We start from the raw sequence: 16,839 nt of genomic DNA on the forward strand, positions 1-16,839 counted from the left end.
CACGGAGATCCAGAATAGGTCGCAAATCCCCCGTCTTTTTGGGAACTAGGAAGTATCTGGAGTAAAACCCTAGATTGTGCTCGGAAGGAGGAATCTCCTCCACAGCTCGAAGGCAAAGAAGTGCCTGAGCCTCCCGAAGAAGAAGGGGGAGTTGCGAGAGACTGGAAAGACACTCTCCTGGAGGCTGATTTGGAGGCACCTGAAGGAGTCGTAGAGAGTATCCCTCGCGGATGACCGTGAGGACCCAGAGGTCCGATGTAATGGTTTCCCAGACAGATATAAAAAGGCCTCCGATGGGCAGGGAGGAGTTCAGATACAAGGCGATTGGAATGCTCACCACTGGACCGTCAAAAAGACGGAGTGGGTTTGGTCGCAGCAGGCGTCTGGGGCTTCTGAGGACGCTGTTGTTGAGGCCTTCTAGGTGGAGGCCTAGAGAAAGCTGGCATGGACTTCATAGGGTATCTACGAGCCGGAGGTTTGTAAGTCCTAGATGTGGAAGGTTTTGGTTTAGGGCGTATAAGAGAGGCGAAAGAACGTTCATGTTCCGAGAGCCTTTTAGTAGCCGCCTCAATCGAGTCATCAAAAAGCTCAGAGCCCTGGCACGGTAGGTTTGCTAACCGATCTTGTAAATTGGGATCCATGTCCACTATTCTGAGCCAGGCCAGACGTCGCATGGCCACTGCGAACGCCGATACCCGAGAAGAAAGTTCAAATGCATCATAAGATGCCTGCAGCATGAAGAGACGCAATTGTGAGAGAGATTGAATAATTTGCTTATACTCAGCAAGGCGTTCTCTGGGCCAGTCTGGGCAAAAGGATGACAACTGTTTCAAAAAATAATTAAAATATGAAGTGAAGACATAGTTATAGTTTAAAATTCTGTTAGTCATCATCGAATTTTGATAAAGTCTTCGCCCAAATTTATCCATAGTGCGACCTTCACGCCCTGGTGGAACTGTAGCAGACACTTTAGAAGGATGAGCTTTCTTCAGGGATGATTCCACTACTAAAGATTGGTAAGAAAGTTGTGATTTCTCAAACCCCTTGCAAGGCACAGTACGATATCGAGACTCCAACTTAGATGGGATCGCTGTCACAGAGTAAGGAGTCTCCATATTCCGTAAAAAAGTCTGCTTCAACACAGGTGTCATGGGCAGACGCAATGTTTCTTTGGGAGGATGGGAAAGTTCCATATCCACCAAATACTCAGGTGTGTACTTCGAATCTGAATGTAAGTCGATGTTAAGAGCCTGGCCCATGTCGAAGACAAACTTTGCAAAGGAGGAAGACTTCGACGTAGAAGCTTCCTGAGGAGAGGCAGAGCGAGAGCGAGGCACCACTGAAAAAGATGGGGAGGCCTCGCGGGAATACTGGGAAACTGGCTCCGAACCGAGACATAAGGTAACAGAGGATGCTGCACTACCAGTTAGAGGTGATGTGGTGGAATGTTTCCGCTTAAGACTCCGAGACGGAGAAGTGCGCGGAGTACGAGGTTTTGCTAAAGGAGACCGTTCCCGAGGCAAAAGCCTCGAAGGTGGGGTCCTCGACCTAGAATGCCTCGATGAAACAGAAGAGGCAACAGTACTTTGAGAGCGAGGCACGTGTTTCGAAGAATCTGAAGGCCTCAAGCTCCTCAAGGAAAGGACCTTCGAAGACTTAGAGCGGTGCTTCGATTGAGGTAAAGACCGCTTAGAGGCTCTGTCAAGTGAAGAGTCCAAGGAAGAGACTCGAGATCGAGACCTGCGGCGAGGTGACCGCCGACGAGGCAGGGACTGCTGCTCAGGCTGGACCTGTGAAGACAAGGTCGAGGTCGGGACCAATTGTGCCACGATTGAGGAAATTTGCGTGGTCAAAATTGACTTGAGCATGTCCTCAAACATAGGGACAGAGACCAAGGAGTCACGGGAGGTCTCGTGCGTTCCATTGAGGGCGACCTCGGAGGAGAGTATTCCCTCGATTTGGAAGCACGTTTGGAAGACGGTCTCGAAGACGGAGTCGAACCTGGAGCCCCAGGTTGCGAGGTATTAGACTCCATTGGCTTCTTAGGATTGGTACCTGAAAAGGAAGCAGGAGACTTACCCCCCAGTCCAGGCTTCGAGGACACCGAGGAGGACTTCGAGGCCGAGGACCCGGAGGTCTTCGAGGCCGAGGCCGAGGCCTGCAGAGTAGGCGAAGTCGAAGTCTTTGTACTCGAGGCTTGTCCCGAAGTGGAGGGTTTCACAGATGCCTCGGCCGAGGCTACCGCTTTTTCGGGCTCCATTCGAGGAAAAAGCTCGAAGAACCTGTCGCAGCGGCGTTTAAAGGCACGAGGTTGAAGAGTGAGGCAGCGAAGGCAGTCTTCGGGACGATGAGTCGTCCCCAAGCAGAGCATACACCGACTATGGGGGTCAGTAATGGAAATAGTCCTGCCACACTGATAACACCGTTTGAACCCAGTAACAGGCCGGGACATAGAAAGGACAAAGTCCGTGTTGAGAACGAGGGAGAGAGGCCTAGGCCTCAATCTCCCAACCCGACGCAAAAAAACAAAAACTAAAAGTTTTACTTTTTTTTTTTTTTTACAAGTAGAAACAAAATGAAACACAGCGACCGAACAGAAATAAAGACTACTCAGCCGCGGTGAAGAGAAGGCACAACGCTACGGGAACTAAGTCGACAAGTCTTCTCAGCTCCGCGGAAAACGTTGAACTGAGGATCCTCACAGGAGATGCGCCCCCTAGTTCGGGCGGGAAGGCACGCGCGCATGCGCGATGCAGCACTCGAAAGTTCGAGATCTTCAAGCAAGTTTGCTTTCGAGGCTGTCCGCTGCGGGGCTCCGTTGCTGACGTCACCCATGTGTGGGAATATGCTGCCTGCTTGTCCTGGGATAATCCAAAATACAGCAATAAAACTTATTCATAAAGCAAAAAAATATGATCATGTTACACCACTAATGATTAAATCACACTGGCTTCCCATTTCCCACCGTATTAATTTTAAGATACTCTTTTTAGTATTCAAAGTTCTACCCTTCAATGAACCACAATTTATGACAAGAATGATTATTCCTTACAATGCCCCTCGCTCTCTTCGATCATCTTCTTTAAATTTATTAACGGTTCCCTTTTTGAAAATCGTTGGCACAAGAAGAAGCGATGTGTTTTCTGTTATGGCTCCTAAATTGTGGAATTCATTGCCACATTATATCAGAAATGAAAAAGATCTTACCTCTTTTGAAAAATTTTTGAAAACTTTTTTGTTTCAAGACGCTTTTAATATTTAATATGTCTAATTTTGGACCCTTCATATTTTGTAACAGATATTAACCCCCTTCCCTCCCTCTCGTTTTTTCCTTTTTATGTAATTTTCAATCTAAAATGAATTTGTAACTTTTGCCCCCTTTCCCTCTTTAATCATGTCTGTCTTTAATCTGACTGCAATAATGTTAGTCGGTTTATTTAATTTGTATGTTGTCTTTTATACCCAATTATCTGTGAGACCACTAACTAGTGGCTTTTTAAATTGTTCATCGCTTAGAAAGTTTGTATAAGCGATTCATCAAAAGGTAATAAACTTGAACTTGAACTTATTTAGGGAATGAAATATCCACATTCTCGAAAGTAAATTGTGCGAAGCTGGAAAATCTGCACACTCTAGAACTCCGAGGAAACAAGCTGGCGAGCACAGCGGGAATCCTTCTGCCCAACCTGCGCAACCTCTACCTGGTAAGGGGAGGGACTAGTCCTTTTGCTTGTGTCGTGGATCTTTGAAGTCTGTGAGTGTGGAATTGTCTTTGTACATTGAAGCTGACTAGTTGCCACTAATTGCATGTGCGCTTTATTGCCCAGTCATTTGGTATTGTTGAGGAGCCAAGGGCCTACAGTGCAGCAACTGTACCCCGGGGGTTATGGGATAGCATCAGGAAAGATTTACAGACAATGAGAAAATGTCTTTCTGCTGTTATACAAATCCCTCAGTGTCCTATCCACATCTGGAATAATACCTGCAGGCCTGGTCACCCTGTCTGGAGAAGGACTGAAATGTTGGTCATGCCACTGGGACAATTTCTGCTACTACTAATTTATTCTTTCTGTAGCACTACCAGATGCACACAGCGCTGTACATTAAACTCGCAAGAGACGGTCCCTGCTCGAAAGAGCTTACAATCTAAATTATGACAGATGCACATGACACAGGGGTTGTTAAAGTTTGGATTCTTCAGTGCAGAAAAGAGCAATTACAAAAAGACAGGGCAGGAGCAGGGAATTATCACTCCTGGGATCTGCGGGGAATCTGATGATGTTGTCTGACAACTGATCTAAAGGATAAAAGCTTCATAAAAACCAGCATGGATAAAGAGGGGGGAAGAGGAAAATGGGCCAGTCTCCACATTACTCCTTCCCAGAGATACCATACTGTTTCTTATACCCTGCAGTTTTCTACTAGGAATCATTGTGGCTTACATAAGGTTAGTAAGGATTCAAAACAGGAGCGTCATGATGCCAAGTGTGGGTACAGTTACCCCTCTGCTCAGGGAGACAGAGTATGGTTCTGGGAGAGCAGCAGTGGGGGGTGGGGGGTGGCTTTTGCTAAACCTGAAAACATTGTATTCTGCAGGTGAGGGAATATGGAGTCACTGCCCACACTTCTGTCCCCTTGTTCTCAGGCTGAAAATGCGATTAAACGCCTAGAAGGCTTGGAAGGGCTGGTCCAGCTACAGACCCTTCATGTACGAGACAACGAGCTGGAAACCCTGGATGGCTTCTCAGGAAGCATGAAATCCTTGCAGTATTTGAACATCAGGTAAGTGATAAAGGGGCTAAGAGACAGAGAGACGCTTGACTTTTAGAGCTGGACATGGCAGAGACATGGCTTTAGCGTCTTTATCAGACCATGTTTCTTTTGTGGATCTTTAGAGGTTGGAATGATCTAAGTTTTTCTTTTTTTTTTTCTTTAAATCTTTATTCATTTTCAAATATTACAAGAGTATAATAATCTTGATTTTAATAAATCTTTATTCATTTTCAAAAATTACAAGTGTACAATAATCCATCAGAAATATATTAATTAATCGCTTGACAATCTTATTTGTAATCTTCCAATACATAAATATAAAAGAATCCCACCCCTCCCTCCCATATACTAATAATTAACAATTATCAATTCTTATCATTCATACTCCCACCCTCCCTCTATCTTTTCCAATACTGAGGTGTTTAAGATGTCTGATCATTAGAATAAATAATCAATGGCCCCCAAATCTTTTTAAACTTATTATAATGACCTTGTTGTATAGCAAGCACCCTTTTCATTTTATAAATATGGCATACTGAATTCCACCAAAAAGGTATAATTTAGTTTAGTATAATCTTTCCATTTTCCTGTAATCTGCTGAATGGCAACCCCTGTTAATATTAATGAAAGTTTATTATTATTCGCTGAAATTTGGCTTTTAAATCTCATTAATGTACCAAATAATACAGTATCATATGAAAGGCCAACATGATTTTCTAACAAAGAATTAATTTGGGGCCAAATTAACTTCCAAAAGGTATTTATATGGGGACAGAAAATTATCAAATGATCTAATGTCCCAGCTTCTAAACCACAATGCCAGCATCTATTGGACCTTGAACTATCCAACTTCTGTAAATGAACTGGGGTCCATAAAGCTCTATGGAACCAAAAAAAACAAGTCTGTCTCATAGATGCTGCCCTTGTAGTTTTTATTCTCCAAGAGCAAAAACATGGCCATTGAGAGGCAGAAATTCGGTGGCCAAGCTCAATGCTCCAAATATCCCTAAGACCAGTTTTTTGTTTTTTATTCAAATATCCATATAACAATTTATACCACTGTGCGGCTTGGTGGCCCAAGAAATCCGCCTGAAAGCACAGGAATTCCAAACTATACTGAGAATTAAGAACTTTCCATTCAGGGAACCCTTCCTGAATAGCCTGCTTCAGCTGCAACCATTTAAAACTTTGTGATTTATTTAAACCAAATTTATGTTGCAATTGTGAAAAACTAAGCAATGATCCATTTATAATCACATCATTTAAAGTCCGTATACCTGCAATAATCCAATGCTTCCAAACGATTTTAAACCCACCAATTTTGATCTTGGAGTTTACCCAAATGGATTGATTTAACGATTTAGAAATTGGGTCTGGTGATAAATTACTAATATAACGTAAAGTCTTCCAAGTATCCAACAAAATTCTATTATTTTTTTGTTTCCTGGGCAAATTTATACTAATAAGATGAGACAAATGCAAAGGAAACAGGAGCCCAAATACAACCAATCCGGTACATTTTCCATGAGATCTGGGAGGATCCAATACATACCCTGTCTTAAAATATAGGCTTGATGATACCTATACAAATTTGGAAAATTTACCCCTCCCTCTATAATTGTCTTTTGTAGAGATACTAAAGCAATTCTAGGTTTTTTATCCAACCAAACAAATTTAGTAAGAATACCATTTAACCTTTTGTAAAATGACCCCTGGAAAAAAATTGGTATCCTACTCATTTGATAACAAACCACAGGCAACATCATCATTTTGATCATTTGAACTCTTCCCCACCAAGAAAGATGTAAAGGATTCCATTGCTCACACATTTCTGTTATCTTCTTTAATAAAAGTTTTTCATTCTCCTTCACTGTTTCTTCTATTGTGTTTTTAATGGTAATACCCAAGTATTTTAAATCCTCTTCTTTCCATATAAATGAGAAATGGTCAAATAAACCTTTGGTTCAGTGAACATTAAGCGGGAGAACTTCAGACTTACTCCAATTAATCTTATAACCAGAAAATTTTCCAAACATCTCTATTAATTCAAGTAAACATGGAATAGTAGTTTCTGGTTCTCTCAAATAAAGCAGAATATCATCCACATAAGCAGAGCGTTTAAATTCCCAATTCGAATAAGGAATACTTCGTATCCCCTTTGCCTGATTGATGGCTATTAACAAAGGTTCCAGGACAACATCAAAAAGCAAAGGAGATAAAGGACAACCTTGTCTAACTCCCCTTAGCAAGTTGAATCTATCTGACATGCTATTATTAATATATAATCTTGCATCAGGAGAGTTATACAATGTCTGAATCATCCGAATAAAACCAGAACCTATACCAAACCATTCTAAAGCCTGATACAATGTATAATAATCAATCAGAAATATTTTTAACTAATCACTTGACAATCTTATTTATATTCCTCCAAATATATAAATATAAAAGAATCCCACCCCACCCCACCCATATATTAATAAGTTTTTCAAGTTCTGCATTCAGCATGTGATATGTTGGATCACTAATCACTCAGCTAGGGGACAGTAAGAAAATACTGTACCTACTTTTGAAAGGCAAACCACCATACGTCTAGAAATAATTGTTGGTTTGTTTTTTTTAAATCTTCTATCTGGACGTCCTGACCATTGGAACACCCAGACCACCAGGACATCTCTCTTTATACCACATTTTCAACAAAAATTTCATCCAAGTCCCAAGTACCCAGAACAAGACCATTTGGACATGGGAGGGGCCAGTCCTGTAATGGGGCAACTTAGAGGGCACTGATGTGAACTTCACATAAAGGGTGCCAGATAAATATCTCACCCAAACTCCCTCATAGGTAATGATGAGCCCCCCCAAAAAAACTACTATACCTACCTGTCTACAACCCAATAGCCCTTATGGCTGCAGGTGACACCTATATGGCAGTAGAGTAGGGTTTTGGTGGCCACCGAGTGCCTTAGAGGACTTGCTGTTCCTCTCTGAGTCATTATCCCACCCTCCGGGCTACTTAAGACACCTGTGTGCAGCTCTACTAGGCTTTCCTATACCAGGTGCTGATGTTCTGGAGACAGGTATGTACGTTTGTATTCTGATCTTTGTGGGTGTGAGGGGGTCAGAGAGCACTGGGGGAGTGTGTGGGGGTCTTACCTTGATGCATGCAGTGGCACTTAGACCCTTGTAAAACAGATCTTGTTCCAAATAAGTTCCGTCCACGATGTCTTAGAACATAAGAACATAAGAATTGCCACTGCTGAGTCAGACCAGTGGTCCATCATGCCCAGCAGTCCGCTCACGCGGCGGCCCTCTGGTCTAAGACCAGCACCTTAACTGAGACTAGCCCTACCAGCGCACGTTCTTGTTCAGCAGAAACTTGTCTAACTTTGTCTTGAATCCTTGGAGGGTGTTTTCCCCTATAACAGCCTCTGGAAGAGTGTTCCAGCTTTCTACCACTCTCTGGGTGAAGAAGAACTTCCTTACGTTTGTACGGAATCTATCCCCTTTCAACTTTAGAGAGTGCCCTCTTGTTCTCTCTACCTTGGAGAGGGTGAACAACCTGTCCTTATCTACTAAGTCTATCCCCTTCAGTACCTTGAATGTTTCGATCATGCCCCCTCTCAATCTCCTCTGTTCGAGGGAGAAGAGGCCCAGTTTCTCTAATCTTTTGCTATACGGCAGCTCCTCCAGCCCCTTAACCATCTTAGTCGCTCTTCTCTGGACCCTTTCGAGTAGAACCGTGTCCTTCTTCAAGTACAGCGACCAGTGCTGGACGCAGTATTCCAGGTGGGGGGTCGCACCATGGCCCAGTACAGTGGTATGATAACCTTCTCTGATCTGTTCGTGATCCCCTTCTTTATCATTTCTAGCATTCTGTTTGCCCTTTTTGCTGCCGCCGCACATTGTGTGGACGGCTTCATCAACTTGTCAATCAGAACTCCCAAGTCCCTTTCCTGGGAGGTCTCTCCAAGTACCGCCCCGGACATCCTGTATTCGTGCTTGAGATTTTTGTTACCGACATGCATCACTTTACACTTATCCACGTTGAATCTCATCTGCCATGTCGCTGCCCATTCCTCGAGCTTGATTATGTCTTGCAAAATGTTTGATTATCGCTACAAGACATCCATGTCGAACCCTCTCTTGAGAACACCCAAGCCTACCCGTAACACACCTCCACCAAGCCCATCTCATGCTCTGAACATACAGAGGCTGAAACACCTCGCTAGACCTACAGAAAGATGGTTTTGATTCTCGGCACTTGGACATCCTGGCGATTAGAACGTCCAAGAGCTGATTTAGGATGTTTTTGGACGTCTATGTTATTTTTGTTTTAAATTCTTTATTCATTTTTGCACATTACAACAAGTGTAGCAGATAAACTCATATGAACTTATAAATACACACTTGATTAATTCTCATATAACACTTTAAGTATAACATTTCATTACAAATTAATATTCTATAATATTTTGAATATTATCTAATAAACCTAATATTTAAACTATTCTTATTAAATAGAAAATCCTCCCCTCCCATCACAATATTACATTCAAGTACCATTACAATGAAACTATTGATATAATCATATATTATGAAGTACTAAAAATAAACCCCCCTCATATTTCCCCTCTAATCAAATATCTTATCTTGGGAAAAGTTTATCATTCATTACAAAAATCTGTTAATGGTCCCCATATCTTCTGAAATTTACCAAAATATCCTTTTTATGTTGCTATTGTACGTTCCATTTTGTATATATGACCTGCAGAATTCCACCAAAAGTTATAATTTAACCTGTCTATGTTTTTTGATTATTGGCCCCACTGTGTCTTGGGAGTGTGGTACAGGGTCATTATCACTCAGATTTGGAGATTGGGAGGTTCACCACAGTTTAGTCATTTTGATTCTTCTCTGTAATATCTGTCTATGCCCATTGGTATCAAATACCATCTTATGCAGATGATATGGAGACTGAGACATTGTCTTTTGGCTGTAGTACAACTGGGCTGTGCAGTCCCATCTACAGTCTGTTTTCAGTCTCCAGCAGGTGGAGGTGGTAAGCCTGTGCTTTCCTTTGGTTAATTAGGCCCTGTTGTGGGGGCTGGATTGAGCTTAGGGAACCCTTTCGGGGGTCTGTTCGACCTCAGGGGTGCCACACTTGACTGTAAACCTTGCCACCAATATTCAGGCAAGGATTTCCCCAGCTGTCGATGGTCAGGGAAATAAGGTTTCCCTTGGCGCCAATAGTGCTGGAGGCTCCCTTACCGCTGCTGACGGCTTGCCTGCTTTAGCAGCTGGGTGTGGTCAAGCCTCTTTGCTGCTGCAGGCCTCGGAGGAGTGTTTTATCCCAGGACAAGCAGGCAGCATATTCTCACACATGGGTGACGTCACCGATGGAGCCCTTGTATGGACCACTTTAAAAGTGCATCGCCACTTTAAGACTTATACAGTTTGCGATAGCCCAAATCACGCATGCACGAGTGCCTTCCCACCCGACGTAGGGCGCTCGGTCCCTCAGTTTCCGCGGAGCTAAGAAGACGCGTCTTTTTCAATGGCCGTTGAAACTTTTTCTTGCTGGGGCACGGCTTGGAGGTTCACACGAATGGTCGGGTGAGGAGGGAGCTCCCGATAAAAACAGACATTTTTATCTTAAAATAATATCGGAAAAGCTAAAGTTGCCGTTTTTTTTTTAAATCAAGAAGATACAATGGCCACGGGGAAGCAAAGCAAAACTGACTCTGTGATGACAAATGTTGGAAGTGTGACGAGATCGAAACCGGAGCCAATAACACCATCGAAAACTCCGTTACCAAAGGATAGCAAATGGGAAGAGGAAATGTTCAAAGAAATCAAAGCAATTAAAGAAATTGTTTTGTCGAACTCCAGAAAATTAAATGATTTACAAGATGAAGTATCTACATTAAATAGGAGAACGGAGATATTGGAAAATAAAGTAAACCAACTGGAAAAGAACATGGAGGGGTTTGAAATTGAAAGGAAGCAATTTAAAGAAGACAGAGAGAAAATAGACTTGCTTATCAAGGAGCTGGAGGACTGCTCGAACAGGATGAGAAGGTCTAATTTGAGAGTACTAGGGGTACCGGAAGGGGTGGAGAAAGGGAACACAATTTCCATTTTAGAAAATTTAATAATGAAAGTCCTGCCTTTTAAATCAAAACATCCAATTGATAATTTCCCTTCTGTACCGCCATTAACATGGGAGCCATTAACATCTTTTTGTCATGATTAAATGCCATTTTTCTATTAATTATACACCACTTAGTATTGGGTGGGGGGAGGGTTTCAAGAATATGATCTTATAATGATTTATGGGCTTTGAGGGAGGGGGGGTTACATTTGTATTTATAAGATATAATGATAAGATGTTCAAGTGATTAAATTAATTGTGTTTATTCTGAATTTCTGTACACTTGATGAAAGTTTAAAAATGAATAAAGAATTTAAAAAGCAAACAAACAAACATGCAATTGAAATTGAGCGGGCACATAGGGTGCCTATTAGAAGACCTGATAAATTTGTTGGACCTCGCCCGCTAATTTTTAAACTTTTAAGATATCTGCACACCCTAGAGATCATTCGGCTAGCAAAGGAGAATCAAAATCTGCGGTGCCAAGATGCCAGGATCCACATTGTTCCAGATTTTGCAAAATCCACAGCACAGAGGAGGATCAATTTTTAGATTTAAGACCTTCATTAAGAGAAATTGGAGCTAAATACGGTCTGCTGTATCCAGCAGTCATGAAAGTAACAGTGGATCATAAAACACTTAGCTTTGACAATCCTGAGAAGCTAAAGAAGTTTTTAAGTCAAAAGGAGCACCTATGAATGAGTGAAGCTGTGCGGTTTGAGTTGATCCTTTTTGGACTTTTGTTTATTTTTGATTTTATTATAAGTATTTGAATTGGATTTTTCAATGTTATTTAACTTGTAACGGTAAAAGAACCTTCTAAGTTTGACTTGGCAATTTGGAATGCATTCTGAGTTCTACAATTACGATGCAGTAGTTTTAATTTCCTGGAAGAGGAATAAAGAAAAAGAAATGGGGGAAAAAAACATTCATAATTTTTTCGTGTGTCTGAGATCAGCAATAAGAGGACGTAACTAAACTGGCGCTGACTTTTCGGGTTGCCTAAGCAGACTTCTGCAGAAGCACTATATGTATGCTTGTGATGAGACACGTTAACTCTGCAGCATCCTCGCCATTCCAACATAAGCACCCAGTCAGCATTTTACGGACACACTGCAGGGCCATCAGATGTGCTCTACGGAGCAGCCCAACACCTTAGAGACAGCCTGCTGCATGGCAGATACCACCTTTCAAGAAAATTCAGGAGGAATGTCAGAACCTGCAATCCTGCCAACTTCTTGTCAGCAGTTGACTCTTTGGACCTGTCCCTTGTCCAGGTCTAACAAAATACCTCTTGGTCTCCTTCAAATGCAAACCCACTGACTATAAAACCAAATCGGTGTGTGAGGACTCCGAGTTGAAACTCCATTGTCATGAATCTAAGTTCCTGAACATCTTTGAAGCCATATATGGCCGATGGGCATGTGACACAGATATTGCCTACCAGGAGATAATAGCATTCCTCAGTTTGATTGCTTGTCCTTTGTGGTGGCTTTGGGAACTTTTATTATAGAGTTGTTATGCCAAACAGAAATGCAACTTCCTTGTCTGCCTGCCCAGAGTAAAAAAATACTTTACTGTTCACTACGCCTGTGTGCCCAAAATCATACTTTAATCGGTTGATCCTGAGGTCTCTAATCAAAAGCCTTTTTTTTGGAACATAAAGATGGGGAATATGATATAAAGTTTGACCCCCGAGGATCCCGATTTCTTGAGACAGATGGGATTATTAGTAGTAACTCTTTGGCTACGTTTGCTTACATTAGAGCTCACCCAGAACGTGCTCCCCTGCTCTTCATGTGTAGTATCTGCGTGGGCCTAGCCCTCACTTTGTGTGCCTTAGTGATACGTGTGTCTTGCCCTGAGAATATCCGGAGCATTCACCGAGTGAATGGCCACCTGCTGATGAAATGTGACCAAGATGATAGCAGCAGCGAGGAGAGCGATGCCTTTCCAGATGACCTTCTGAGATTGTATAAACCTGCCTCTGCCTATAACTCTTTGGACGCAGCCAAACTGGCAGAAAGGATTGAACGCAGGGATCAGATTATGCAGGAAATATGGATGAATAGTGCTTCAGATGCATTCATTCTGAGTTGAATTGGCCCATAGAGCTGACCAGGGACCTTACCTAGCACAAAGAATTCAAATGTTTATTGGTTTTGGAATCATATTTATTTCATTTTGTTTTTCATGGAAATTCATTGGCAATGAAAGAATGTATTTCTTTATGTTGGATTAGTTAATGGTTTTTACATGATTAGAAAGAAATGGTTATTAGTTATGAAAATCTATTAATTTCTTATTATTCACTCAAATAATAAATTTCATTATTTAATATTAATCTTTTTAAGATTGGTTGGTTAATGGATTATATATGATTAGAATTAAATGAATATTATTTATGAAAATATATAAATTATTATTTTTTTATTCACTTAAGTAATATTTTTATTACTAATGTCAATGGTTTTATGTTTGGTTAGATAATGGTCTATACATGATTAGAAAGAATTGAATATTATTTATAATAATTTATAAATTAATATTTTATTTATTTATTGATCGCTTTAAGTAATGTATTTCATTATTATTGTCATTGGTATTTGAAAAATTAGGTTTGTTTTGTTTGGGGGGTTTGATTATTAAGGTCATTGGTATTTATTTAAGGATCTTGATGATATTAATGATAAGATATATATATATATATATATATATATATATAACATGATTAATGTAATACAAAATTGATTTATAATCGTGGTCTGTTGGGGATTTATCTTGATTTATCTGAACTTATATGTGTGGTTCCAAGTTATTTATCAACACTATCATTGGTCACCTTATAGTTCCAAACACATTAACTTAAATTCATAAACTGCTACAGTCAGCTGGAGCACCTAGTGAACACTCAGACCCACAACTTTATCCCAGTGAAATCACGGGGTAGCTGTGTAAAGAGACCATCATAGTGGTTCACAGTCTCACCCACCTTAACAACAAAACTTGTGCTGCATCACTGTAAACACAGGAACAAAACAAGGAATAACTTATCTTGTAATGGTGGGTAATAATCAATACAGCTACTCCGGGCACCATCTTAATTGCTTCAACTGCATACATGCAATTCTCTGGCCCCCCAACCTAGGTTTCACCAAATGGCTTCTTCAGGAGGGGTACACTAAATAAAAAAGGAACTCTGATTAACACCAAGCACTCCAGCACACACACAGAACTTCTCAAACACTCCTCAAATCACAAAATACATTGCACTCTGCCTCTGGCTTACCGGGAGGGGAACTCCATGCTGCTAACAGAAACGCTGCTGGCGTGGGATTACACACCAGCAGGCCACTCCCACACATCTGACATCATACAAGACGTTACTACTGAAAACTTGCTCCCCTTATAACTGAAACCAGTCTATTTCACTGTTTAATCCTGCTGGGGCCAGGGTATGCCACTGAAAAATAAACTTGTGTTCCTGATATAACAGATACTGCACAACATTACCTGTATCCTTATATGCTCGCATTAACACAGTGTATTTTACATCCTCAATCATGTGATTCTGCTCTAACCAATGAACAACTAAGGGAGCCGACACACGTTTGCATTGAATGTTGCTCAAATGTTCAGCTATGCGAACTTTAATCATGCGACGTGTATGTCCTATATAATACAAGCCGCAAGGGCAGGCAATACAGTAAACTACTGCATGAGACTGACAATTGGTCCCAGTTCAGATAAAATTTCTTACCCCCTGATCCAGGAATCAGCATATGGTCAGTGTTAAGGACATGAGAGCAGTACACACAATGTTGACAACTAACATGAGGACCCCCTCTGCATGGCTGAGTGGGACCTTGATGTTTGAGGATTTGAGCCAAATTTCGCCCCCAAGTAAAAGCAAACAGGGGGGCTTCCCTCATGCTCTCATGGACCTGCAACACTGACCAGTGCTTCAAAATGATCTGTTTAACTTGATGACTACAGCTTAGAATATGGCAGAACACATACCGTGGCCCCTTCTCTCTTAAGTTCTTGGGGGGTGAAACAACCATTCCCGCCGACAATTGCGGGCTCTTTTCCATGCCAATTTCACCACCCTGGATGGATACCCTCGCTCTATAAACTTCCCATATAATTGAGCAGCCTGCTGGTGAAAATCCAAATCGTCAGAGCAGACCCTCCGCAATCTCAAAAATTGCCCCACCGAAATACTGTCACGGAGGGGCTTTGGGTGGAAACTATTGGAGAAATTGGGTCTCTTTTCTCTGGAGAAGAGGAGACTTAGAGGGGATTTGATAGAAACTTACAAGATCATAAAGGGCATAGAGAAAGTAGAGAGAGACAGATTCTTCAAACTTTCAAAAAATAAAAGAACAAGAGGGCACTCGGAAAAGATAGAAGGGGACAGATTCAAAACGAATGCTAGGAAGTTCTTCTTTACCCAACGTGTGGTGGACACCTGGAATGCGCTTCCAGAGGACGTGATAGGGCAGAGTACAGTAATGGGGTTTAAGAAAGGATTAGACAATTACCTACTGGAAAAGGGGATAGAGGGGTATAGATAGAGGATTACTGCACAGGTACTGGACCTGTTGGGCCGCCGCGAGAGCGGACTGCTGGGCACGATGGACCTCTGGTCTGACCCAGCAGAGGCACTGCTTATGTTCTTATGTTCTTATATTGTAGTGGAGGAGCGTGTTACGATCGGAAGGCTTCCTATACAAAGTAGTCACATAATGTACCTCTGCATCAATATTAGATTTTGCAACTAAAATATCTAAGAAAGATATAGTGTCACTGCTCACCGTATAGGTGAGCTTAATGTTAGCATCCATGTGATTTAATTCTTTAAGGAATTCTTCCAATTCGTCACGCTCCCCATTCCACATTAGGAAAATATCGTCAATAAATCGCTTCCAAAGACCAACTTTACTGAACCAACGAGAAGTATACACATAGCGCTCTTCATATTGAGACATATAGAGGCAAGTGACAGAGGGGGCAACAGTAGCCCCCATCGCCACCCCCTTAGTCTGTATGAAATACTTATCTTCAAAACTAAAATAATTCTGAAGTGTGACAAATTCAGCCAATGTACCCACCAATTCCTGTTTCTGTACTGGCAAATTAGGTTTACCCAGGGACTTCCTGATAATTGTTAAAGCCACCGATTGGGGGACATTGGTGTACAGTGCTGTTACATCAGCCGTGACTAAGAATTTACAGTCCTTACCTTCACATTCCTCTAAACATCGAAGGAAGTGAGAGGAGTCACGCACATAAGATTTAGCCATGGACACCTGCTTACAGATAAAACCATCGACATACCTAGAGAGAGGCTCCAGCACTGACCCAATGCTCGCTACAATCGGACGACCCGGAGGGCACGTGAGGGACTTATGGATTTTAGGGGTAAAATAGATATACGGGATTTCAGGAAATTCAACAGTCAAACACTTAAATTCCCTACCCGTGATTACTCCCTCATCTCGGGCCCTATTCAAAACATTATCAATCAAACCCTTAATATCCTGAGTGGGATCACTGTTGATCTTCCTATAGAAACCTACATCCCCCAATAGACCCATAGCTTCATCATGATAGTGTTTATAATCCTGTATCACAATCCCGCCACCTTTGTCTGCGCGCTGGATGATGATAGTAGGATCTTGCTGCAGAGACCTAAGTATGTTAAACTGTTGCAAAGATAAATTAGATCCAAATCTATTTTCATGAGAGGACTCAAATAATTCAATATCCTGGAGTACTAGTTTTTCAAACGCAGCCACAGAGACGTCAGGTGCTCCTGGAAGGATCCACTTAGATTTAATATTCATCCCTCTTGGTAAATCCAGTTTCTGAAATGAATGACTTATCAGAGAAAAAAGTTCTTAACCGTA

At 41.6% G+C, this 16,839-nt stretch overlaps 2 protein-coding genes and 1 pseudogene across 3 annotated transcripts in view; 2 read left to right on the forward strand and 1 right to left on the reverse strand.

The window, feature by feature from the left end:
• The window catches only part of ENO2 (enolase 2), a 73,672-nt gene that overhangs the window by 32,288 nt on the left and 24,545 nt on the right, over window positions 1–16,839 (reverse strand). The window lies entirely within an intron of this gene.
• The window catches only part of LRRC23 (leucine rich repeat containing 23), a 53,955-nt gene that overhangs the window by 18,091 nt on the left and 19,025 nt on the right, over window positions 1–16,839 (forward strand). The window contains exons 4-5 of the mRNA XM_033924182.1: window positions 3,574–3,704; window positions 4,646–4,782. Of these exons, the coding sequence (XP_033780073.1) occupies window positions 3,574–3,704; window positions 4,646–4,782 (268 nt within the window). The remainder of the gene's footprint in view (window positions 1–3,573; window positions 3,705–4,645; window positions 4,783–16,839) is intronic.
• LOC117349970 lies at window positions 11,906–13,027 on the forward strand (annotated as a pseudogene).

Source organism: Geotrypetes seraphini, chromosome 16, assembly GCF_902459505.1.
Source record: "Geotrypetes seraphini chromosome 16, aGeoSer1.1, whole genome shotgun sequence".
NCBI classification, from domain to species: domain Eukaryota; kingdom Metazoa; phylum Chordata; class Amphibia; order Gymnophiona; family Dermophiidae; genus Geotrypetes; species Geotrypetes seraphini.